Genomic DNA, 25,631 nt, shown 5'->3' with positions numbered 1-25,631 from the left:
CTAGATGCCTCCCAAACAGATCAAGCCAATCGACTGTCTCAACTATTCAGAGGGCCTGATCCAGTTGGGGGGCCCTCAGTCTTTGGTTCATAGTTCATGTGTTTCCATTCATTTGGTTATTTGTCCCTGAGCTTTATCCAACCTTCGTTTCAACAATTCTCGCTCATATAAACCCTCCTCTTTCTCACTAATTAGACTCCCAGCACTCCACCAGGGGCCTAGCCATGGATGTCTGCATCCAGATTCCTCAGTCCTTGGATGGGGTTTATGGCACAACCATTAGGGTGTTTGGCCATCCCATTAAGAGATATTTTGAATATCTAAGGATTAAGACAGTAATTCAGATACAAAAAAACAGTGGAACTGAGTGCCATTTGTAAAACAAAGACCTGCACCTGGCAGTGGTGGTGCCTTTAATCCCAGAATCCAGGAGGCAGAGGCAGAGCCAGGCGGATCTCTATGAGTTTGAGGCCAACCTGGTCTACAGAGTGAGTTCCAGGAATGGCTCCAAAGCTACAGAGAGAAATCCTGTCTTGAAAACAAACAAACAAACAAACAAACAAACAGAACCCTGACTTATGATAAAGACTACACTCACTGCTGTTTACCAGGGGAAAGGATAGTCTTTGCAATAAAAGCTTACCTGACCCATGCTTCAAATAACACTATGTTCTTATTAAAGAACACAAACTGCTAAAGTATAGGAGAATATATTAGGGACCTTATTAAAGAACACAAACTGATAAAATATAGCAGAATATATTAAAGATCTCCAAAGTTAGTCAACTTTCTAAACTGGGACACAATCATTCAAAGGGAAAGTGACAAATTATAAACTCATCAAAATTAAAACTTTCTGCTTATCAAAACACACCAGTGAGAGAAGAAAATGGAAAGCCATGAATCTAAAGAGGATATTCATAGTACATACATGGTTTTGGTGTTCAATATATGAAAATTGCATAATGTAATTTCTGGAACACTAAATCCACTAAAATCTAAGTATATAAATAAGAAAGGGAGCCGGGCGGTGGTGGCGCACGCCTTTAATCCCAGCACTCGGGAGGCAGAGGCAGGCGGATCTCTGTGAGTTCGAGGCCAGCCTGGGCTACCAAGTGAGTTCCAGGAAAGGCGCAAAGCTACACAGAGAGACCTTGTCTCGGAAAAACCAAAAAAAAAAAAAAAATAAGAAAGGGAGAATTACTACAATATCTTTTTAAAATATGATTATAATATAGAAAAAAATCTATAAATCAAGTTTTAGAAACACAGACTACCAATTTTTTTTGATGATTTTGTTTTTTGTTTGTTTGCTTGCTTGCTTTTTAGTTTTTCAAGATAGGGTCTCACTGTTTAGCCCTGGAGGTCCTGGAACTTACTCTGTTGACACAGAGATTAACCTGCCTTTGCCTCCTGAGTGCAAGGATTAAAGTGTGAGCCACCACTGCCCAGATAGAATGCTGATTAATTGAGTAAAATATGCAAATAGCCTTTTCTCTATAAAGAGCAAATAAATAGACAATTAAGTATAAAGAGCTCAACTCATTATCTACCAAGAAACATAAATCAAAATGGTTGTGACCAGCACACATCCTCCAGAAGAGTTCAAAATAAAATACCAACCACAGAAAAAAAATGTTGAGTAAGCAGAATTTTTAAAGATTCTTGAGTAGGGCAGTAGTGGTGCCTCAGAAGGCAGAAGCTGTGGTGATATTGTGTTCCCCAATATATTGTGAACACTAATAAATTTATCTGGGGTCAGAGAACAGAACAGCCACTAGATATAGAGGCCAGAAAATGGTGGCACTCACACCTTTAATCCTAGCATTCCAAAGGTAGAGATCCACTGGATCTCGTGAGTTTAAAGCCACACTGGAAACAGCCAGGCATGGTGACACATGCCTTTAATTCCAGGAAGTGATGGCAGGAAGCAGAAAGGTATATAAGGCATGAAAACCAGGAAGGAGAACCTGGTTAAGATTTTAGGCTTTTGAGCAGCAGTTCAGCTAAGATCCATTTGGATGAGGACTCAGAGGCTTCCAGTCTGAGGAAACAGGATCAGCTGAGGAACTGGCAAGGTGAGGTGGCTGTGGCTTGTTCTGCTTCTCTGATCTTCCAGCATTCACCCCAATACCTGGCTTCAGGTTTGTTTTTATTAATAAGACCTTTTAAGAATCATGCTACAAGAAGCTGGTGGATCTCTGTGAGTTCAAGGCTAGCCTGGTCTACAGGGCAAGTTCCAGGATAGTCAGAGCTACACAAAGAAATCCTGTTCCAAAAAACAAAACAGATAAATAAAAAAAGACTATTGGTTAATGTATCAATTTGAATTATATCTGCCAGAATCTCATAGAGCTAATCATATTTGGACAGTATAATCTAGCAATTCCAACTCTATACAGAAAGCAGAAGAGTTCTCTTCACATGGTTATCCACAGCATCTTTATGTAAAACATCTCCAAATGGAAAACAATGCAAAGGTCAGTTGCTAAGAGAGGGAACAGATATACTGTGATACATTTATATAAACAAATAATACAAATTAATATAAAACAAGACAACAACAAGGATGAATCTCACAATAATTTCCAATGGGGGGGGGGATCAAGTGTGCTTCAAGACCTGTTGAATACCAAAGTGAGAGTGGGTTAATAATAAAGCCTACTGTATTTCAAAATTGTAAATGACAGATTGATGTTAAATGTTTTCTTGACAGAAATGATAATTATGTCAAAAATAGATGTATTTGATATAGTTATTCTGTGATATATAAAAATAATTAGTATTTTAACCACTAAGTCATCACTGCAGCACCTATTAGTCAATTAAAATTTTTAAATTACATTAAAAAAATCAAACATTAAAAATATATATTATTTAATGTCATTTCTATGAAGAGCAATAACTGTCAAGTCCTATCTATAACAAAATAAGTGATTATAGGTACCTTTAGGAAGTATGTACTGGGAGAGGACAAGAAGGAGCATTCTGGGGCAATGCAATTATATTATACACTTGAAATTATGCAAATTACTGTAATTATAATGGCTATTCTTGACCATCAACTTGACTACATCTGGAATTAATTAAAACCCAAATGGAGGGGCCCAGTTGTGAGGGATTTTTGCTTAATTTGTAATGGAAAGATTCAATTCTAATCCAGATCTTTCAGGTGGGAAGACCCACCTCTAATCTGGACCACATCTTTTATCAGAAGCCTATATAAGTATGTAGAAGAAGGAAGCTTTTGCTCTTTGCCTGCTTGCTCTCACCTCACTAGCAAGCCCATTTCTTCACTAGTATAAAACCTACTTCTTTGGGATTCCAGTGTATACTGAAGACTAATTGAGACATCCAGCCTCATAGATTGAACAATTACTGGATTCTTGGACCTTCTGTATATAAGCAGCCATTGTTGGATTAGCTGGACCACAATCTGTAAGCCATTCTAATAAATCCCCTTTATATATCTAGGTAGGTAGGTAGGTAGGTAGGTAGATTCATAGATTCATTCTATAAATTCTGTTACTCTGTAGAACCCTGACTAATATAGTAACTAAATCCATCTTTGAGGGTTGGACTGAGATAGGGTCTCACTATGTAGCCCAGACAGGTTTGGAACTCACTATGTAGCCCAGGGTGGTATCAAACTAATAATGACCTTCCCACCTCAGCCACTCAAGTACTGGGACTACAGGTATATGCTACCATAACACCCAGCTGCCACTATGGGTTTTTTGTTTGTTTGTTTATTTTTAGGAATATTTCCTGGCATACACCTATGACACAACTATGTGCATTTTTTCATTTTTTTTTTTTTTTTTTTTTTTGGTTTTTCGAGACAGGGTTTCTCTGTGTAGCTTTGCGCCTTTCCTGGGACTCACTTGGTGCATTTTTTCATTTTTTAAATTAAAACATAATTACATCATTTCCCCCTTTCCCTTTCCTTCCTCCAATCCCTGCCATGTATCTCCCAATCCCTTGCTCTCTTTCAAATCCATGGCCTCTGGCCTCTTTTTCTTTACTTGTTGTTACATATATGCAATTTTGAAAAGGCAGTGTATCTGAGAAGGCTTTTGGGAATCTGGTGCCTGTGGTGTGATGTCTTGGTGCAGTGGGGAGGGGCTTGGACCTGCCTAGGCTCAGTGTGCTGGGCTCTGCTGACTCCTCATGGGAGACCTTGATTTCGGGAATGTGGGGATGTGGGGTGGCTTGAAAGGGAGGGCTGGGGGGTGGGAGGAGGGAGGAGGTGGGATCTGTGGGTGGTATGTAGAGTGAGTAGAAAATTTCTTAATAAAAAAAAAATGAGCCGGGCGGTGGTGGCGCACGCCTTTAATCCCAGCACTCGGGAGGCAGAGCCAGGCGGATCTCTGTGAGTTCGAGGCCAGCCTGGTCTACCAAGTGAGTTCCAGGAAAGGCGCAAAGCTACACAGAGAAACCCTGTCTCGAAAAACCAAAAAAAAAAAAAAAAAAAAAAAAAAAAAAAAAAAAAAAAAAAAATGAAAGAAAAGAAAAGGCAATGTATCAATACTAGAATTCAGAAACACTCAAAATAAAATGATGGAATAAAGTTATACCAGACAAATACTAAAAATATTAATTAGGGACATAACTCAGTGGTAGAGCGCTTATGTAGCACAGGTGAAATGCTGGGTTCAATTCTTATTACCATAAAATACTTTGTTACTGAAAACATTAATATATTTATGTTATCAGAAAATATAATTAAAGGTAACAGAAAAACTGAACCATGACATTAAGTCCATAACTACATATTCTTTCTGTTTGGGAAGGCAGGCAGAGGAATCATGTATTGTCTTCATAATTTTTTTGTTTTGACTGGAGTTTGTGGAAGGGTGAAGTTTGGGACTTGATAGGAAGGAAAGAATACAAAAGAAATGGATACTTAGTATGAAGAAGACTTCACTGGTAGAGCAAAGCAAGACAAGGAATTTTTCAAATTTTAGTTTGTCATCTTGTTAATTAAATGCTCATCTCTGTCAGAATCTTTCATGGCAATATCTTAGCAATCATAATCATATTTTTCTAAGAAATTTGCAGACTGGATGAACCAGAGTCTCAATAAGATTTCCTGATATCAGAGAACTCAACCAATACAAAAGCCTTATTACATGTTTTTATTCTGAAAATAATTAATTGAAGGCAAAGTTTCCAGCAGGGAGTTGAAAGAATTGTTCTCCCTTGAAGATAAGACTTGTGAATGCCCCATAGAGGAGGCAATTGAAATGTAATGAGGTGAAAATGGATTATGCTCTCACTTCTGTGTCACAGGAAAAAATAATTCCCTTTACAGGAAATTAATTCACACCTTCACTTCTTTCAGAATGGATTCAGAATGGGGATGTAGGGAGATTTACAAAGGGAAGAAATTTTATTTGGTCACTTGGGTTCAACCACATACTCTATAAGATTTTAATTGAGTGTCACTGGTTAGGGTGTTAAATATGTGAAAATTATAACATATTCTTCACAGGAATATCAAATCTAAAAAAATGAGTATACAAATAAGAAATGGATGATTACTAGAGAATATTTTAAATATAAATTTCATTGTGTCTATTTAAAGTAGACACTATACTACTCATCTCACAGTTCCCCAATTTCCTTCTATAACAAAATCATCTGCAATCTATTCATTTCCCCAATTCCTGAATACAATGTACTACGACTAACTAGGAACCTGTGTTGTGTGCTAGCTCTGCTACTTTGTGTCCTTTGACCTGCATCTCCCCATTCCTTCCCCTATTTGCTCCCAATAATCAGTTTTAGTCTCTGCATATGACAATTTTTAGATTTGACATGTAAAAGAGATCACACAGTATTTTTCTTTCTATGTCTGGCTTATTTTACTTATCATTCATATTTTGTCAAATGGCATGATCTCTTTCTTTTAAAAAAAATATTTTTAATGACTATATATGTTATTAGATACTGTGTTGGTTTGAATAAACATGGATCCTATAGGTCCATATATTTGAATGCTTAGTCACCAGAAAAGGACACTATTTGAAAGAATTAGAAAGACTAGGAGATGTAGCCTTGTTGGAGTAAGTGTGTCACTCGGCTTAGAGGCTTCAAAAGTCCTTTCCAAGACCAGTCTCTGCCTGCCCACTGCCTGCCTGCCTGCCTGCCCCTTCCTCCCCTGCCAGAGATCAGGATGTAGCTCTCAACTACTTCTGCAGCATGTTCTGCTGCCATGTTCCCACCATGATCATAATAGACTAATCCTCTGAAATTGTAAGCAATTAATTAAATTCAATTAATTAAATCCTCAATTAAATACTTTCTCTTATAAGGGTTGATATTGTCATGGTGTTTCTTCACAGCAACAGAACAGTGACTAAGACAGATACCATAGTATTTTTTCACAAAGTTTTTTTTCTCCTTCTTAAGACTGAATAATATTCCATTATGTCCACACATATGCACATATCACAGTTTATCCATTCTTTCATTTGTGGATACCTATGATTTCATATCATGGCTACTGTGAATGCTGTTATATATCAACAGGCAATGAAAACACCACTCTTTAAAGTTACTTATACTCCCATAGTTATTGGAGCATTATATAACTATTAGTTCATATTCACTAGGATGGCTGTACTTCAAAAGACAAAAGTATTGGGGAATACATAGAAAACTGGAAACTCTTATATATGCTGGGATGGAATATAAAATGCAGGCAACTATGGAAATCAAGCTAGTAGTTTCTTAACATATTAAGTATGTTACCATATGGTTCAGCAATTCCACTATATGGTATCTGAAATGTGCCCACATAATAATTAATAAGAATATTCAAAGAAGCATTATTTAAAATGGCCAACATGAGAAAGCTACTCAAATAAGTATCAATGGATGAATACATAGATAAAATGTGTTGTGTATGTATAGTGGAATGTTATTCTCCAAATTGAAAGGAATGATGTCTTGACATGTGCTATAAAATGGTCAAACCTCAAAAATATTCTTAGTGAAAGATACCAAACTTTTGTACAATTGTACATTGTACAAATTGTACAAAGATAATTTGTACAATTCCACTTCCATGAAATGTACAGAATAGGTATATGCCTAGAGTGAGGCAGAATATTAGTGTTTGCCAAGAGCTGCATTGAAAGGGTGAATAATAATCAGCTGATAAAGGGAAACATATTTATAATAATGCTTGAATAAATCTGTGACTGTATGAAAGCTCTTGGAAGTATATGCTCTAAATGAGTAGCTCACATTGTATATAAAGTATGTCTAAATCAAAGTATTTCAGAACACTGTTCAGTATGAATAAGATGCTTTCCAATTAGAGACCTGAGAGCAAGTGACTGACTATTCAGACCACCCCATTTTCTAGATTTTTACTGCTCAAATCTGATGCAAGAGAAAGATTCAAGGAAAGATTGTGGTAACTACCAAGAACCTTAATTCCCCTAGATCTACACTATAGAAGAACTTGTTGTACAATACAGCCAGAAGGAATCCTAACCCATCCCAACTATTGCTCCTACAGTCTGTTTTGCCACAGTTCCCAACTCTCTCCTGTAGTGTACTGATGCTGCTCCCTACCTCTCAGATTATCTAATCTCTCCCAACGTCATTTTATCAGAGTTTGGGCTGTCTAATCTCTGATATGTAAAGGAAAATGTATTTTTCAAACAGAACACGTGGGATTCTGAGTGACTCATTTGATTCTCACAACAATGGGCTTTTCAAAATACACTTACTTATGTATAATTATCTGTATGGGGGTAGAGGGAGATGCATGCCATGATGAGAATGTGGAGGTCAGATGATAACTTGTAGGAGTTCATTCTCTCCTTCTACCATGTGCATCCTGGGGACTGAACTGAAGTTCATCAGTTTTGGTGCCAGGCTCCTTTTCCAATAAGCCATTTTGTCTACCCCAGCAATGCTTTGAAATATATACTAATATTATTTCCATTTTACAGGTTGAAAGACTGAGTTTTATAATGCCTAGGTAATTTCTTCAAAGTCAGAGAGCTAGTCAGCAGCATGGTTAGAAACTGAACTCAGACTGATGGAAAAAAAATAGTGTGTTTAATCACAATGCTATTTTTATTTATAAGAAGTCCTTTAATACAGCTCCTAGTCACTCTTCATACTTTTAACAATTGCACTGTTATCTAGTGAAGATGAACCTCATTTCCCACCCATTGTTTTCTTTCCTACTAGTTGTTTTCTTGTCCTCCCCGCCCCAACACACGTCCAATGGGTTTTTCAAATATTTTCAGTTCAAACCTTCAACAATCAGAGCCCACTATTTATTTCTATGCCATCATTTTACCCAGCCTCACACTTTTGTGACACCTCAGTGTAGCCATTCTCCTATCATAAGACAAAATGATGTGCAAGAACAATCAGTGTGAAACTCTGAGTTTTCATTCCTCTTCTAACTCAAGTATCCCTTTCACAAGTCCCAGCTCTTCTCTACTCCTTTAGCATTATTGTCCATCCCAGTAGCCACATCTACAGTCCTAAGAGTAGCATCCTATACACTATGTTTCTAGAAAAATGCAATGAGGGAAAGCTTCACAAAAGTGATCTTTTACTTGCCCAGTTACCTGAAGGACAGGTAGAAATGGAGTAAACAAATCAAAAAGAAGAAGAAATAATGATATATAAGTGAATGAATAAACAAACAGCACAGTGTGTTGATCAGACAGTTTGGGTCTAAAATTCTGGGCCCACTCACTGTCAGCTTGTTTTAAAATGTTTGTATGTATGTGAATGTGCCTGAATGTATGAAGACTTACCACATGCGTACTGGTGCCAGAAAAAGCCAGAAGATGTCTGATTTCCTGGGACTAGAGTTATAGACAGTTGCAAGTTGATTAATATGGGTGCTAGGAACTGAACCCAGGTCCCCTGCAAGAGCAACAAGTGTTCTTAACTACTGAGCCATTTCTCCAGCCCAGAGCCGTATCATCTTAGCAAAGGTTTTTGTTTTTTTTTTTTCTCTTTGAGCTTCATCTCAAATTCTTAAAAATATGGGTCATATTAATATCTACCTCTCTGTGTTTTGTGAGGATTGAATGAAATCATATAAAATACCTTCCCTCATTCAAGAAAAGCCAACACCAATATAATAATGAACAGGAGTCATTTTGTGGAAAAACATAGTTTACTAGCCTTTCTTAAATTTGGGAGAGAACTCTGGGAAAAATAAAACCACATCAAGGTAGGCTTTAAATATTAGGAGAACTGCGGGTGTGGGGATAGAGTTACTAAACTTAGAGGAGGGAGCTGGCAAGATGGCTCAGAGGTTAAGAGCACTGGCTGCTCTTCCAGAGGTCCTGAGTTCAATTCCCAGCAACCACGTGGTGGCTCACAACCATCTGTAATGAGATCTAGTGCCATCTTCTGGTGTTCTGCACTGTATGCATAACTAAACTTAGAGGAGGTAAAAGTCAAGGGAGCTGGTGGAGGGGGAGAGGGAAAAAGGAAGAGAGGTTAATAACGCAGAGAGAAAGAAGATGAAGTAGAAAATGTTTTAGAGATTGGCCAAAACTAGCTACTCAGAATTCATTACTTGGAATTCCTTTAAAATGTATTAATACTTACTTGATTGTTTGCCGCTCTTGTTTGTCCGTCAGCTTTATAAAGATATTGTGTCCACTACGTTCACTGCTTGGCAGAGAGCACGTTCCACGATGCCCAGAGCACAGTAAATGATTATAAATACTTGTTGCAGCAAGGAACAATAAGAAGAGAACCAAAAATCAATAATTAAATAATACAGATTCATGCATAGCTGACTAAGAAAATATAGATTAGAAATAAACTGTACAAAAATTAGTTTAAATTTTGGACTTGAGAGTCCGAGAAACATGAGAAGCATGCAGAACAGTCTCATTTTCACTATTAGTAAGATTCCATGTGTATAATTTCAGCTCCATAACTGTAGAGCAGAAGTTACAAAACTGTGACTTACTAGTATATGAAGAACAGTGGAGCATCACGTGGGAGTAGCTGCCCCGGAAGTAATAAAATAAAGGCAGTAAGCATCATAGCAGGCAAACCGGAAGTGACTGAAGCTGAGTCGCGCGCAGTCAGAAGAGAAGGCGGTTGCTGTGGGTGCGGTCGTGAGTGCTCAGCAGAGAATAAAAATATGAAAAAATACAGTAATAACTGGTCCTATGAGGGCAAACGTTATGGAAGATCTGGCTGTTCCTCTCAGGATCCACAAACAAGCTACAGATAGTAAGTTTATAGAAATATTTGATTCGAACTTAGAAGTCTGTCATGGCCGCTTTGGGATTAACCGTTTTTAAGAAATGGTGCCAGGGTACTGAAGCCAGTTTGACCCGGCATTTTCATTACTTAAGCTTAAATCTTAGTCACTTCGTAATCCTGTTTGTTGGTCGGTTTGTTTTAATAATGTGATGATAAAATAACATTTACCTCACAGTTGCCTTAAATAATTGAATATAGATAAAAAAATGCTTGTAGTCATTACTAAACTGTTTCTGATAAGGCTGTGCTGAATAAGCTGTACACCATAAACCATAGGATGTTGGGTTTTGGGTTTTTTTTTGGTTTTGGGGTGGGGGGTTTTTTGGCGTTTTGGGGGAGGTGCTTGACATTTAATCCCCTCAGTGTGGAGGAAATCAGTAAAATATTTGTATTTTAAACAGTGGAAAATTTTTAGGTATCCAACTAAGACGTTAGTAGCAGAGACTCAAGTAGAGAATGTTCTAGAACTTTAAATGGTTTTCAGCCTCTCGTGCAGTAGGCGGTTTTCTGGGCCGTTCCTCAAGTTCTGCCCCCGTTTCCTATTGGTTACTAATCTAGGTTTTCCCGTTTCTCATTGGCTCTCCAGTTTTGGCCCCGCCTCCTGGAATAAAGCCATCCTGGTAATCGGGCCCTTTACTTTTAACCTGTGCCAGGGCAAGTACGCAATGGAAAATTGAGATGTGTTTGTTTTCTGTGTTAAGATTACAAGAACAGGGTGTTTTTTTTAAGGGGGGGGTGTTTTGTGTTGTTTTGTTGTTTTTTTGTTGTTGTTGGTTGGTTTTTCTTTTTTTCTCTCTTTTATGCTAATAAACAGTTTGCAAGTAATTAAAACAGATGGACAGAATCAGTTGGAACTGAAGGGAACTGCTGCTTAAAATTGCAACATGGGGTGATTTTAACACCGGGATACAATGGGCAGGTTGAAAAATCTGTGCCTTTTCTGCCTTTCATTTTCTTGCTAAACATTTCATCCTTCCGCAGCCAAAGGAGCCATTCTCGTGGAGAGGTAGTGACACCTCCAATCATGGAGCGCAAGGATAAAAGAGTTTCAAGCTCCCCCATGGCCATGGCTGTGGTGAGTGCATGCCACCATGGGGTGCTGAGGAGCTTGGGCCTGGGCCACAGAGGGGAGGGGAGGCTAGAGCACAGCCTGGACACTTGAGCAAGTGAGGAATCAGGTTCTGGCTTGCCAGCCCTTGGGGCAGGGCTTGCTCCCTGCTCCCCCACCATCCTAGAAAAGATGATAGGTGGGAGGAAAGCAACCATGGGTGGATGGGGGCTCAGTCATTTATGGCTTACAGTGACGGCCTTTGCATTGGCGCTTTAAAAATCAGAATCTCCTGATCACTCACAAAGAATGGCGATTATATTTGTTCAAAGGAAAAGGACTTTCTCAGTAAAAGGGTGGTGGCAAAGTTACTTAATCAGGGATCTTGCAAGAACACTCTGAGGAGATTCGTTTCTTGGATTTTGGAATCCATTTACAAACAGTAGTGAATGTTTATATAATGTAAGAAAAGTTTCTGAGTGAGGCCATTTAGAATTTTCTTAACCGTTTTTAGAAAGCTCAATAATTTTTGAGCTTGGTCATAAGTTGAAACTCAGCACCTACTCAGTGACTATCCACCCCTCACAACTTGTCTACACCTACACCCACCACTCACCCCCAAGTTACTGTTTCAATGGTGTCCTTTTGTGGGTGAATGTTTTGTAAAATACTGAGGTATTCTTTACTTAGTTGTCAAGCAAAGATCCCAGAATTATATGTGAAGAGTGAAAAGGGGAAGATGAACATGTTCTAAAGACATAGACCTTAAACCAGCAGCAGTTTGCTTTTAAAGCTGAAAACATTTGTGCCTTGACCTTTAAAATACTCAAATTTATGTGATAGTGGATTTCCCATGCAGCTTTATAGTGATGAATATAAATTGATAACTTCTGTTGCATATGTTGTGTTGTGGAGGATTGGTGGGACTATGATTTACCTTTGTGAAAATTTTCTTGTAGGATTTTAGAACTTATGTGGATCAGGCATGCAGAGCTGCTGAGGAATTTGTCAATATTTACTATGAGACAATGGACAGAAGAAGACATGTGAGTTTTATAATCTCTGTTGCTCTTTGTTTAAATACCTTTTATCTGACCCACATAAGTAATTACTGTGCATACATTCTTTAAGAGTTGTTTTTATTTGGTTAGAGTTTGGTGTTTTATTTTTCTTTTTTGATGTTGTTTTATTTTCTTGGTTTTAAAGGTTTTTGTATTGTGTTTTTGTTCAGATTTTTAAGAAACTACTACTTGGGAAGCTAGGGAAAGGATCTAGAAGGACTTGGGGGAGGAGAAGAATATGATCAAAATATATTTAAATTTAAAGTGTTTTAAATAATAAAAATATAATATTGCAGGATATTTGATCATACTTCAAACCTGGAGATTTCATGATTTACTAGAAAAACCTGTTTCTAGTTGTGGTGTGGCTCAGCCCTAGCACACACCTTTTTTTTTAAATTTATTTATTTTTGTTTCATGTGTATTGGTGTTTTGCCACAGGTGTCAGGTCCCTTGGAACTGGAACTACAGACAGGTGTGAGCTGCCATGTGTGTTCTGGGAATTGAACCCAGGTCCTCTGGAAGAGCATCCCAGCTCTTAACCCCTGAGCCATCTCTTCAGCCCCCTAGCACTCTTAACCACTGAGCCATCTCTTCAGCCCCCTAGCACACACTTTTAACCCAAAAGTTTTCTGCTTGAATGTTATAAACAGGATTAAATAAAGTCAACCATAGGTCAAGAGGTGGAGCAGTTGACAGGAAGTGAATATAGGATTATCATGAAAAAAAACATAGAGGGTAAGAGGGAGTCAGGAGGATGGATAGAGAGACACATAGGAAGTAGAAAGGAGGGACATTCAGTTTGAGGAGTCTTATTTGAGGAGGCATAGGAGAAGGGGGAGTCTTCTGGGATGTCAGCTGAGGAGAAAGGTCAGCTGAGTGCTTTCTCTGCCTCTCTCTGAGCCAGCAGGCTTTCACCCCAGCATCTGGCTCCTGTGTCCTTATTGATAAAATCAAACGATTAAGATTTTATTAATCTCTGTGAGTTCGAGGCCAGCCTGGACTACCAAGTGAGTCCCAGGAAAGGCGCAAAGCTACACAGAGAAACCCTGTCTCAAAAAAAAAAACAACAACAAAAAAAAGATTTTATTAAAACCAACATTTGGCACCCAATGTGGGGCACAACCACAAGGACAGAGAAATTATGCCAGCTGTGGACAAACTGAGAAGCCATCAGATTTGGTAAGACACCTGGGAAGGTCTCAAGGAGAGAATTTAAGTAATATTAAAAGGAAAAATTTCCCCCATGTTAAGGATAGAAAATATAATATGGGGCTTTAGGATCCTATACAGTGCTACTTTAGATGGCTTAAGAATAGAAGCAGAAGGCTGGGCAGTGGTGGCGCATGCCTTTAATCCCAGCACTCGGGAGGCAGAGCCAGGCAGATCTCTTGTGAGTTCGAGGCCAGCCTGGTCTCCAAAGTGAGTTCCAGGAAAGGCACAAAGCTACACAGAGAAACCCTGTCTCAAAAAATCAAAAAAAAAAAAAAAAAAAAAAGAATAGAAGCATAAAATGAAAAGATAAATGAGTTAACTGAGATTGACATAGTACCAATTATAATTACTATCAGTCTGTAAATTAATATTTTATCCTTAATAGCCATATTGTTTTTGTGCCAAATATGAAAATTGGTTTGATAATTATGCCAAATATGAAAAGTAGAGTGATAAGATACAAGCCTTAGAAGACTTATAAATGAAAATAAGAAAAATGCTCAGACGTGGAGGAATTTAGACAAGAACCTACCATGCCATCACATGGTGAAACTGAAGAGGGGTGGGACAAGGTTGTGAGAAAACCAACCTTAGCTTATCCAGTTACTATACAAGAACTACCAGCAGATATCCCCAAGGTTAGAAGTTAAATGGAATCCTATAGAAATACTGGATTTGAGGAGATTTAAGGAAGTAGTCATTTCATACGGTATGCATATGTATATTTTAAAGATGTGTTGACCTCAGAATGGAAACCTGGATATGTGTGTTACATTAGGGAAGATTTTGCCTTGTTTCCAAAGGAGAAGAAAAGCTGTAAATACCATCTATATTGATAAAGATTAGATTCAGACAGGAGAGACCTCCTGAATAAGGAGAGGTGATAGTTTATCAGACAGTTTGGTCATTCAGTCCAAGTTAACTTATAAAGACCAACATATGCTTTTCATTTGAACAGGCATGAAAAAATAAAAATAGAAATAACAATATTTTCAAATGATAATTTACTAAAGGCACACTTGCCTTACTGGCATGAAAGGAAAATATTTTTTCTTGAACCACATGTCTTAATTCCATGTTAGAATGTTAGACTGTAACTGCCATGAGCACATGCCATCTTAGACATCAGCTTTTGAGTGTTCTTAAATAAAATGGATATTTTTGTTGTTTTGGTTTTAAAAACATAGTTAAGAGATTTAAAATTTTCTAAGTAAATTCAAAAGGTTACTATAGTTCAAAGTTGTTTTCTAAATCTCTAAGAGTTGAAGTTATATGTGGAGTTAAGATAAAAGATTTGAGCAGGACCCCGCCTGGGCAGCACACTAGAGCTGACCCTGGTGTGTGTGTGTGTGTGTGTGTGTGTGTGTGTGTGTGTGTGTGTGTGTGTGTGTGTGTGTGTGACAGGTGAGCCATCCCTGAGGGCATGAGAGGAGGTGTGCTGACCCCACCCCCCATCCCCCCCAACCCTCTACCCCCACCCCCACTCCCACCACCACCACCACCACCACTCCCTCTCCCTGTATGCCCCCTACAGCAATCAGGAGAGAGGGCCATGCACCTTGCCTGGTCAAAGCAATAGAGCTGACCCTGGCAATATAAGTGTGGAGGACCCGGAGCTGAGGGTATGAGAGCAGAACTGGCCCTCCCCTCCTTGCTGTAGGTTGCACTGGAGGCAGACACCTAAGAATTACAATGATTTAAATGTAAAAGCCACTTGCAAAAGGCAGGCTGAAATTCAAAGTGCATGTATTTGTGATCTAAAAATAAAAACACTTAAACCTTGAATTTATATATAAAGAGAACAGGGAAATGGGTATATTTATCCACACTTACCGAGGTATATTTAGTTTCAGAATTTCAAAAGAATTCTTTAAATTAAAAGATAATAATTTTTCTGTTGCCAAAAAACATCTTGCCCTAGGAAAGATAAACCCTTCCAAAAAAGGAACCCCCTTTTTATTATATTGTTGTTAAAAAACATAATATAATAAGAAAAGAAAACAAGTTGTTTATAGACTGTATGGCAAGGTATTAGTGGGGATGTCAGCTCTGGAATAACATCATAAGTTGCCTTTCCCTAGTACCATGCTCTTAGGCAAAGTCTCAACTTTTCATAACCTCATTTTACTTGTAAGTAGGAAAAACCATTTGCAATGCTGGAAACTGAACTCAGGGCCTTAACATACTATACTATGCAAGTGCTCTACCACTGTACAGTATCCCCAGCTCAGGAATTAATTTAAATACTGCACATAACATTGGGTCCAGCATACCTGTACTTAAGTAGTTTATCTTTTTTTTTTGTCCTTTGAATTAACATAGTTAAGTAAACAGTGCTAGTATGGAACGGTCTATATTTTTGGGGGATGTCTCCTGGTTTTCCTCTTTTATTTTCTATACTAATGGAAAATTTCTGATTAAAGGTTCATAATAACTAAAAATCTCCCCAGTGGTGAGTAACTCCACCAATGCAGTAAGTCAGATCAGGCCAAATTAATAAGTCCAGGTTTAATCTGAGCAAAACATTCCCAGATGGTCCCAGGAAAGAGGAAAAGCCATGAGGGGAAACCATGAGGGGAAGTCTGTTGGCCAGACCTTAAATACCTGCCGGAGGTGGAGCCGCTGCTTGGCGGGCTCTTTGGACAGTGTCTGGAGAGGGCAGCTCCAGGGGAGATTCCCCAACATCCCTACCATTTTGGGTATATATAGACTCAGGTTCAAGTCTGGCTGCTCCCTGCTGGCATGGGATGATGTGGAGCGGGGGAGTTGGTAGGGACACGCTCAGCAGGAGGTATAGGTGAAGAAGCATTCAGTTTGCTACCATCCCGGAGACATCAGGCATCTGTTCCATGGGGAGGCGGAGAAGACAAGTTGCTAGGAGGAAAAAAATAGATTATTAACACTGGCCCCATGAACAGGACTAGCCATGGGGGGAAAATGGAACAGAAATGTGCCCTGGTTGTACAGAAGAGGCAAGGGTGAATGAGCCAGTTGAAAGAGCAGATATGCCTTTGAGTCTAGAAAGCTGGTACCAGCACTGATGTTCCAGGAGCTTCAGGGCATAGCAGGCCAAATCAATGGATGATGTGTTCAAGAGTACCTGACCCATCACACCTGCTGTTTCCCTGGAGGTGGGGAGTGCATCCATCCTGTAAAGGTGTCAATAAGAGTTAAGAGATAGTGGAGCTTTTTATGAATGAGCATGTAGGTGAAATCAGCCTGTCAGTACTCACCCGGTTGGTGTCTTCAGAGCTGGTGCAGGGGCTGCCATATCTGGAGGGCCCCCATGTGGGTTGGCCTTGGCACGAGGAAAAGAGTAGACCTCTGCAGAAACCTGGAGGTGTCTGTAAAACAACTGGAACAGATTCATATCTTGGTGTCATAGCAAAAGGCTATGGCTTTGGGTTAAAAGGTATGAACATTTTTTCCTAGGGTCTAGTTTCAGCTCGATGAAACACACCTTTAAGTCTATACTTAGAGGACAACCAGAGGAAATTTACTAAACAGAAGACATTGAGTGAATGATGGAGGAGGAGGGAGGGAGGCTGAGGAGCGAGGGACGAACAGAGTTGAAAATGCCTGCAGGCTTCCATACCCTCTCTAATGCTAACCTGTCTCTGAAAGCTGGGAGCAGTAAAATCCACAGAAATTTAAGAACTTCTGAAAACTGTCTGTAGTCAGTGCTCTATCAGTTTATAAGTACCCTCATCATCAAATACCCCCAGATCTGAGAAGGGTAAGTAAGAAATGAGACAGCTTTCCAGTTACCTAGGCAATTCGAGGTTTCTCAATGGTCGTTGGGGGGGACAGAAGTCCCAGAAGCAGTACCTGTCTTCAGCTGCCGAGCTCAGAATATCTGACAGGGCTTTCCTTTGGGGTAGGAGTTTGGGGAGAGTGACCTGCCTTGCCTTGGCAAAGCTGGGCAGTCAGTTTCCCTGTGTCCTGTTCTTTCCATCTGAATAGGCTCTTGGCAGTGGTTGCAAAGCAGGATTTGGTTGCGTGGCTGGCTTTTGCCACATTTAAAGCAAGCTTCAAGGTGCAAGTTCTTCTGTGGCCTTGGAGGAGATACAGGATGCTGCTAGGGGTCGGCATGTCTCTCTAAGATTTTTCATTAAAATTCTCAGATCTCTGAAGCACTTGAGGATCAACGGAACAAAATCTGTTAGATATTTCTAAACTAGACAAATGTTTAGACTTAACTTTGAGAGCATTTATAAGTTAAATCTGGACTTAGAATTCACCCAGTTAGTTACAGCTTACCAATGTTAGTTAAAGCAAGAAGGTTAGAAGGAATATTTTTTCGTCTCTAGTTTTCAGCTGTGGTCCTAAGATACAATCATAAGGCAAAACCAAGTTTTAACATTTCAGACAATTTAGTGTTTTTTAAAATCAAAATCAAGGGGTTTATTCTTAGGTTACAAAATCTGGCTGCCAGCAAGATACATCCCTGTACATGAATGTACCGAGGTACAGCTTTAATACCTCAGTAAACCAGCATTGTTTTAAATCCTATCTTTTTATAAACCTTGTTTTTAGGACGGGACAGGGATGATCATACAGAAATCTATCCTAATCCAAAATAACTTGGAGACCCAATGTCTCCTGGTGGACCCACTTCCACGTGGTCATCTCTTCTCTGTCTTAATGGCAGCTGGTCCGCATGGTTGTTTTAAATTTGGAGTTAGCAGTTTTAAGTTACTTTTTGTTAAAGATTTTTAACCATACCCAATTTCTTAACTCTTTTTCTTCATAATAAGGGAGAGTGGGATAACATAACTTTTTCTGTCATTACAAAATCTGAGCCCAAGTAGCTAGTTGTGAGGGAACATAGCTGTGCTGTCGCCAAGACACATGGAACACATAATCTCAGGCAGTCAAAACCAGTCAAAACGAGCACACTGTAACCACATTTCCATCCATACCCATGAAATAGACGGGACTTCAGATGAGCAAAACTTTCCCCAGGAAGCCGTGCATGTCAGAGGGCCCAGTTAAAAATCCTGAAATAAGAGTTTACAGAATAAGCAGAATGTAAGAAAGCATAGTAAAGACATTTCCTGGCCTGGGCAGGCATGGGGGTGGGGTGGGCGTTGTCCGCCACGGTGCTGGGCTCTGCCTCCTCAGGCACTGAGCCCAGAGAAGGCTGGGAGAGGGGGATGAAAAACAGTAGCAGCAGGCTGCCTGAGCTGGAACAGCAAGTGGAGGATTTGGGGAAAAGAAATTTTTAGGAGAGAGGAAGGTGTAGCAGAGATTATTGAAGGAGAACAGAATGGTTAAGGGCAGAGCGGGTGGGTAGAATTTCAGCACAGTACGATGGGGGGGGGGGTTGCCAGATGGGAAAAAGGGACCCCCACCCCACAGCGTCGGTAGGAGGGAGGGAGCAAACAGAGACAGACTACTGCAGGCATAAGAGGCAGGCAGTGGCAAGCAGGGAACTCTGGGGGAGAGGGTGGAGACACAGCCCATCAACAAAAGCATGAGATGGAAGGAAAGCAGGGAAAGAGATTTGTAGGAGAGAGGAAGATGTACCGGCATGCAGCAAAAGCAGAGTGAAGGGGCAGGGGCAGAGATGCTGAGAAACAGCAAGGGCATGCTGGTGGGCGAGAAAAGGGGTGTGATGCTCATAAACCTGGATGAGGGACCTAATTTGGAGAAATTTCATAGCAATTGGAGATGAGACTGAAGCTGCAAGCATCCATTCACAAGGCTTATGGGGGGGGGGGCTGGAGGCTACAAAAACTGCATCCGGTCTGTAAGCCTGCTGACAAGAATGGTGTGCAATTGTCTCTCCAGTGTGGAACATCTTCGGGACAGGAGAATTCTGGAATGGGCCCGGGGCTGGAGCTACCTGGTGTTGCAATGACCTTAGCAGGTGCTCTGGAAGTCTTCAGCACAGAGGGTCAAAGTCTTGGAAGGGATCCTGAATCTCTTACAGGCATTTTGGTTTGGAAGTGGGTGGCTTACCAAGTCAAGTCAGTCTGGTGCATCAGATGATGGGGGCAGGGTGAGAATGGCTTCCCATGACCATGCTGCATGGTCATGGAAAGGCTTGACTCACCCAGGCCGACACATCAGATGATAAGTAAAAATCTCCCAGTATCGAATACCTCCGACAATGCAATAAGTCAGATCAGGCCAAATTAATAATTCCAGGTTTAATCTGAGCAAAACATTCCCAGATGGTCCCAGGAAAGAAGAGAAACCATGAGGGGAAACCATGAGAGGAAGTCTGTGGGCCAGACCTTAAATACCTGCCAGAGGTGGAGCCGCTGCTTGGCGGGCTTTCTTTGGGCAGCTTCTGGAGAGGGCAGCTCCAAGGGAGATTCCCAACAGTTCACAGCTGTAGCTGATGTTCAAAAGAAGGATCCATGTGATGTAGATACTTTTAGTAGATCAAGGTCTTTTTTTTTTATTGTAATTTACTCCAAGATTTTTTTTTTATTGTAATTTACTCCTCAACTCTATTTTTAAGGAATTATTTCAGTATGTGATCAAATAGTCTTGCCTTGGTTTCCTACCAGTATAGGACTCTTGTATTATTTGAAAAGGAATTTTTTTTTTTTAAGAAAGAAGCACACCTTTAATCCTAGTACTTGGGAGGAAGAGGCAGGCAGATCTCTGTGAGTTCAAGGCCAACCTAATCTACAGAGCTAGTTCCAGGACAGTTAGGGCTCCACAAAGAAACCCTGTCTCGAAAAACAATGAAAAAAGAAACAAGATACAATGTGTTGCTATTGCTGACGTGGACCCGGAGGTGGGAAAGGCTGTGACCGCGGAGGTTAATTGTCCCTTGTCATGAGTATTTGTCACTTGCCCTCTCTTGGTGCTTTCAAAACTAAAGTAGTCTGCTGGGTTTAGTAGCACAGGTGCTTAATCCCAGCACCTGGGAGGCAGAAGCAGGCAGATCTTTAAATTCAAGGCCAGCCTGGCCTACATAGTGAGTTCCAGGGCAGCCAGAGCAACATAGTGAAACGCTGTGGGTGCAACTGAGTCAAGTTCATTATCATTGCAAGGGTATGCGTGAGCCTTTTCATCCAGTTTCACTTTGAGAATAAAAGAAGTAATGTGTCACTTGACCCAAAAGAGTTAAAGCTGTTAGCTGCTGTCTCGTTTGGACCTGGTCACATTTATTGTTGTCACTCCACTTAAGTGCTTCTGATTCTTTTGTATTTACTGTGGCAATACTAAAACATGAATTAGTCCCGGCATAAAAGCATCAAATGATTCCTATGTATTTAGTCACCAGAATTAAAGTGTGTTAAGGGCTTAATTCTCCGAATTGGAAATGAGAAACATAAAAACAAGTTTGAGGCTGGATATGCTTGGGATTTGTAATCATTTAATTCATTTTCAAATAGCAAAACCTTAAAACTCTTACTATTTGAGGAATGCAAGTTTTTTTTCATTGAATCTAAAGTGGAAATATTACAATTGTATGAATTGCCATATTTATAGAGTCGGTTAATACCTACTTAAGGCAAGATAGACATCATGGTCACCTTGTTTTCCAGTAGCAAGGTGACAAAGGAAGTGGAGATGGAGACAGAGTCATGAAAATGTTTACATTTCATCTATAATCTCCTAATGCATTTCTAGAAAATGTTGCAGGAAAAAAATTTAAAAAGTTTTCCTTTATTTTTAGGCAATTGTCAGGCTGTATTTGGACAACGCCACTCTAATCTGGAATGGAAATGTTGTTACAGGGCTGGAAGCCCTTACTAATTTTTTTGAGATGTTGCCTTCCAGTGAGTTCCAGATCAGTATGTTGGACTGCCAACCAGTTCATGGTAAGATCATGATCTTTCAAAGCATCTCCTTTATTTGCTGTTAGTAAACATTGAGGTTCACACCTAAAGCAGCAATAACTTTTAATAGTAGATATATTTACTTATTTGAGTAAGTGAAGTGTCATGAAAAGTAATTTATACAGTCAGGCTTTGGTACTTTTAGAGGCTTTTTACTCTGGAGAACTATCCAGTTTAGATAGTGTATGATTATTGGTTATTACAATTTATATGAGGAATTGCAACTAAATGTGATTTTTGTTGAAGAGGAGAATGCCTACAGAAAAAAAAGTCTATGCTGTATCGTAGATTAATATGTTTGAGGTTCTGTTAACATTTCAGAGAACCGTATTCTGTGAAAGAATGACTTGGGACATGACAGAATTTGATTCAGTAGTTGATGTAGTGTATAATGTTTACCTCTAGATGGAGTACTTACTATCTTAAGTAGTTGTTTATAGTGATATTTCCCCATATAGTTCCTGAAGACTGGCTTAAGAAGCAAACTGTGAAGGATGTTAGATATCTAATGAAATATTAGCACATATAGGAAACAAATGGCCGTGTTAGATTTATAATCTTTATTTTGAAACTTAAGAGTACCCCACAAATCTTTCTAGATAGAAAAATCACCTTAATTTTTTTTTTCATATTCAACTTTTGACTTCAGGATGCATGCTCCAAGTGCAGAACATTTATGAAAAAACTTTCGCATTACATCATAAGCTTATTTAGACATGTAAATTGCTATCTTTCTCTTGTTTGTGTTGCTACAGAGCAAGCTACCAAGTCCCAGACTACAGTTCTCGTTGTGACCAGTGGAGCTGTGAAGTTTGACGGAAACAAACAACACTTCTTCAACCAGAACTTCCTGCTGACTGCACATAGCACTCCTAACAGCACCGTGTGGAAGATCGCAAGTGACTGCTTCCGCTTTCAGGATTGGGCTAGCACTTAAAGGAGCAAAAGCCCACTCTCTACGTCCATTAGTTCCAGCAGGAGAAGTTTAATGTGGGTGAATATATTTCATTGCATAAGTACTATATACCAGTATGTGCTGAAACAAAATGCATGTAATATGTTTTTTATTCCTAGCAGCACTTTTGCTAGAGCAGTTGCCAGTTTGGATTATTGCCCCTAACAACTTTAAAGATAGTTTTTTACATGCCTTATGTCTACGTTCCACTACTGGTGCTCTCGGGGTAATATTAAACATGATCCAGGTACTAAGATACTCACTGTGAACCCAGTCTGTTGCACAAATGGAGTCCTTTTGTAATACTGTCTGTGGAATAGCACAACATAGCTCTGCAGGAGGAAGTAGTGGCTTTTCTGTCCTTAGGATAATTTTTCATTGAAGCACATGCTTGTTTACAGTCAGCACTGGCAATATAGTTTTAATATGTAACTATAGATTTTTGAAGTCAATTCAAATTAGTTTACACACCAGTATTCTGACATATTTGAATTAGATATAAGGCTTTTATAGTCTGTATTGTTTTCTTACATCGACATGTTTCCTTTTGAAATAAGGTGATCAGCTAGATGGGTGAAAAAATATGCTTGGCTGATACTTGAGCATTGGGTACATTTAGTGGCAATAACACCTTTCCAACATTTTCTTGGCAGCTTCAGGTCAATATAGTTACATGATAAGTGGTAGTGAAACTAAAAGCTTTAATGGGAGAATGGGGAATACAAAATGTAGAAATCCAAGACTGAAGCCAAAAATGAGAGAGGTGACCAAGTGATAAAATCAGTTCTTGTTTCTTCCTGGCAGTATAACCTAGTTTGGGGATTTGAATCCCAGAGTCTTTTAAGTATTCTTGCCAAATGGTCATAAGTTCACTTTTGTTCTAAGAATTGGATTTTAAGATCTTCTTACTTCTCTTCATACGTGTCTCTAGTATCCATCCCAGTTTATTTGAGAACTTATATGAGTCAGTCGTCAGCAGTAAACTGAACTTTGTGACAGACTCTGAAAGTTAGAAAGAAAGCTACTGCTGTCTCTGTGCGCCCTGAACTCCGAAGGCTCCCACATCAACTTCAGGCCCAAAGACTTCGGTATATTACCTACCACCCACATGAATAGTTTTAGCCTCTGCTTTTTGTACTATCAGCTGTATTATCTACTATTTAAAGTTGTCTTTAATTTTATAATTTGTTTTTATGTGGCACTGGATAAAAGAAAAATCAATATTAGAACATTTCTGCCTGTAGTTAAAAAAAAACATAAAAACAGAAAAGATCTTCATGATAAACTTTAAAGGAACAAACTCATTAATTTTAATGTTTTAGCTTCTAGAGAAAAAAGATGTATTTTTAGTTTTTAGTTAAACTTTAAAATTCTTTGTAATTAAATATTTTAAGCCAAATATGCTAGCTTTGTTCTGTAGTACAACCAAAATTAAATTTTTATCTCTTAATTTTAAAACTAGTAATTTACTTTGGCCTAGAAATACACACTATATTTCTAGTTAATGTATTATTAAAATTGAATTAAATATAAGGGGATGGAACTGAGATTAAAACCACTCCTTATTTCAGTACTTAGCAAGACTTACACGTTCTATTTAGAGTATGTTTACACTTATTTTGAACTAGCTTTTTAAAAAACTACATCTTTAGCAGAAACAATTAAAATGCCCAAGTACCACCCTTTCTGTTGGTAGAGAACAATCTCAAAAGCTGTGTACCGCTAGCAGTAACAGAATTGAAGCATTGTGAATTACTTTATCCATACTCTGTATAACTCCATAATCTGTATGGCGTTTAAATGGCTGGAACTTCTCATATATGGACTCAACTATATTTTTGACATGTTCATATTTTTATAACTTGAGAAATACAATAAAAATTGCATTTTGATAAGTTTTCTCAAATCTTTCTTAAAGTGTTTTTGTATTTAAGTTCCCAGAAAGGGAACTTGTTCTTCATAAGCCTCCTTAAAATGAAAAAAAAAAAGTTAAAATGTTAAAAACAATGGTAGATAATTTGGACTTTTTTCTTTGTCATTTCTATAGTCTTATCTTTTTCTCGCTCTTTTCCTACCAAGTATTCCCATTGCAACTCTTTGAAGTACCAGTGAAGTTTGGGGTGAGAAGTTAGAACTCTTAACCTGGAGAAAATAGCTGAAACATTATATTCAGTAAGCATTGAAACAGAAATACAGTTGTATTCCAGAAATATTTATTCTTTCAGCTTTAATGTTACATTAAAAATATGTCAGCAGGATCTGGAGAGAAGGTTCAATGATTAAGAGCTGATGCAATACAAAAGAAAAGAGACTAACCCTTGGTGTTATTTACACAAGAGTTGGCCTGATTTGTGCAGAAGAGTCCTAATCTCTCCCCTAATCTCATTGATCTCTTGAACAAAGGCTGTCTACTAGCTATTGCACAGCACAGCAAATGTGTTAAAAAGGAATGAGGAACTTTTGTCTTAATCCTTTACAGAAGTCTTGCAAGGGAGTAAATTGTTTTTTGGTCCTATTGACTCAGAACAGTACAAGAAACCACAGTGATATATATATATTTATAACCCCATGTTGCTTTCAACGTTTTTCTTAACGGGTGAGGTGGGCATTGCTTTTAATGCCTCATGGTTTTCAGCACAACATCTTATATACCATACATCATTCCAACTAAAGCATAAATGTATTTGGGAAGGAAACAAGAAGTCAACTAAGCAAATAACAGCCAAAGAGATAATCCTCTTATTCTGAAATTTCGCTGGATTAACTATTGCCAGCAATTGGAGGGGACATTTAGTAGAAAATGCTTTCATTTATTAACATTTGTTGTAAGACTGAATGTGAGATCAGAAGGATAAGCATGCTTTATTCTGGCTGATGTGGTAATCCAGCATTCAGGAAGCAGAGGCGGGTGGATCTCTGAGTCAGGCCAGCCTGATCTACGTAGTGAATTGCTGGACAACCAGAACTACAAGAAAAAAAAAGATACAGTGCAAATGGTCCGTGTGCTTTAACACAGCCATACATTTAGCAGGGAAATGGTAGGCCTTTTTGATTTGAGAGCTGATTGTAAATCAGGGTATTTTTTCAAAATATTACCAAACTGTTCTAGTTAATATGTTTCCTTTGCCAGGTCCTTCTACACAAACAGATTTCTCATTGGGCTATATAGTTAAATTTAGCCTTCTATAAAAAGCAATAAAAAGTAGAGAAGTGTGCAGGGTGGTGGTGGCGGCGGCGGCGGCGGCGGCGGCGGCGGCGGCGGCGGCGGCGGC

General features: G+C 39.0%; 1 protein-coding gene across 2 annotated transcripts in view; it reads left to right on the top strand.

Moving 5' to 3' along the window:
• Nxt2 (nuclear transport factor 2 like export factor 2) overlaps nt 1-24,254 on the top strand; it is a 30,958-nt gene extending 6,704 nt beyond the window's left edge. The window contains exons 1-5 of one of the 2 annotated variants that reach the window (XM_006970297.4): nt 10,060-10,242; nt 11,257-11,350; nt 12,283-12,369; nt 21,242-21,386; nt 22,160-24,254. In XM_006970297.4, the coding sequence (XP_006970359.2) occupies nt 10,151-10,242; nt 11,257-11,350; nt 12,283-12,369; nt 21,242-21,386; nt 22,160-22,341 (600 nt within the window). In that variant the 5' untranslated portion in view covers nt 10,060-10,150 and the 3' untranslated portion in view covers nt 22,342-24,254. Of the gene's footprint in view, nt 1-10,059; nt 10,243-11,256; nt 11,351-12,282; nt 12,370-21,241; nt 21,387-22,159 lie in introns of those variants that run through there. The other variant, XM_076561743.1, reaches the window with a different exon arrangement.
• Nucleotides 24,255-25,631: the final 1,377 nt, after the last annotated feature.

Source organism: Peromyscus maniculatus, chromosome X (assembly GCF_049852395.1).
Source record: "Peromyscus maniculatus bairdii isolate BWxNUB_F1_BW_parent chromosome X, HU_Pman_BW_mat_3.1, whole genome shotgun sequence".
Lineage (NCBI taxonomy): Eukaryota > Metazoa > Chordata > Mammalia > Rodentia > Cricetidae > Peromyscus > Peromyscus maniculatus.
Note: the sequence above shows the minus strand (reverse complement) of the source record. Positions and strands in the feature narration are given on the sequence as shown.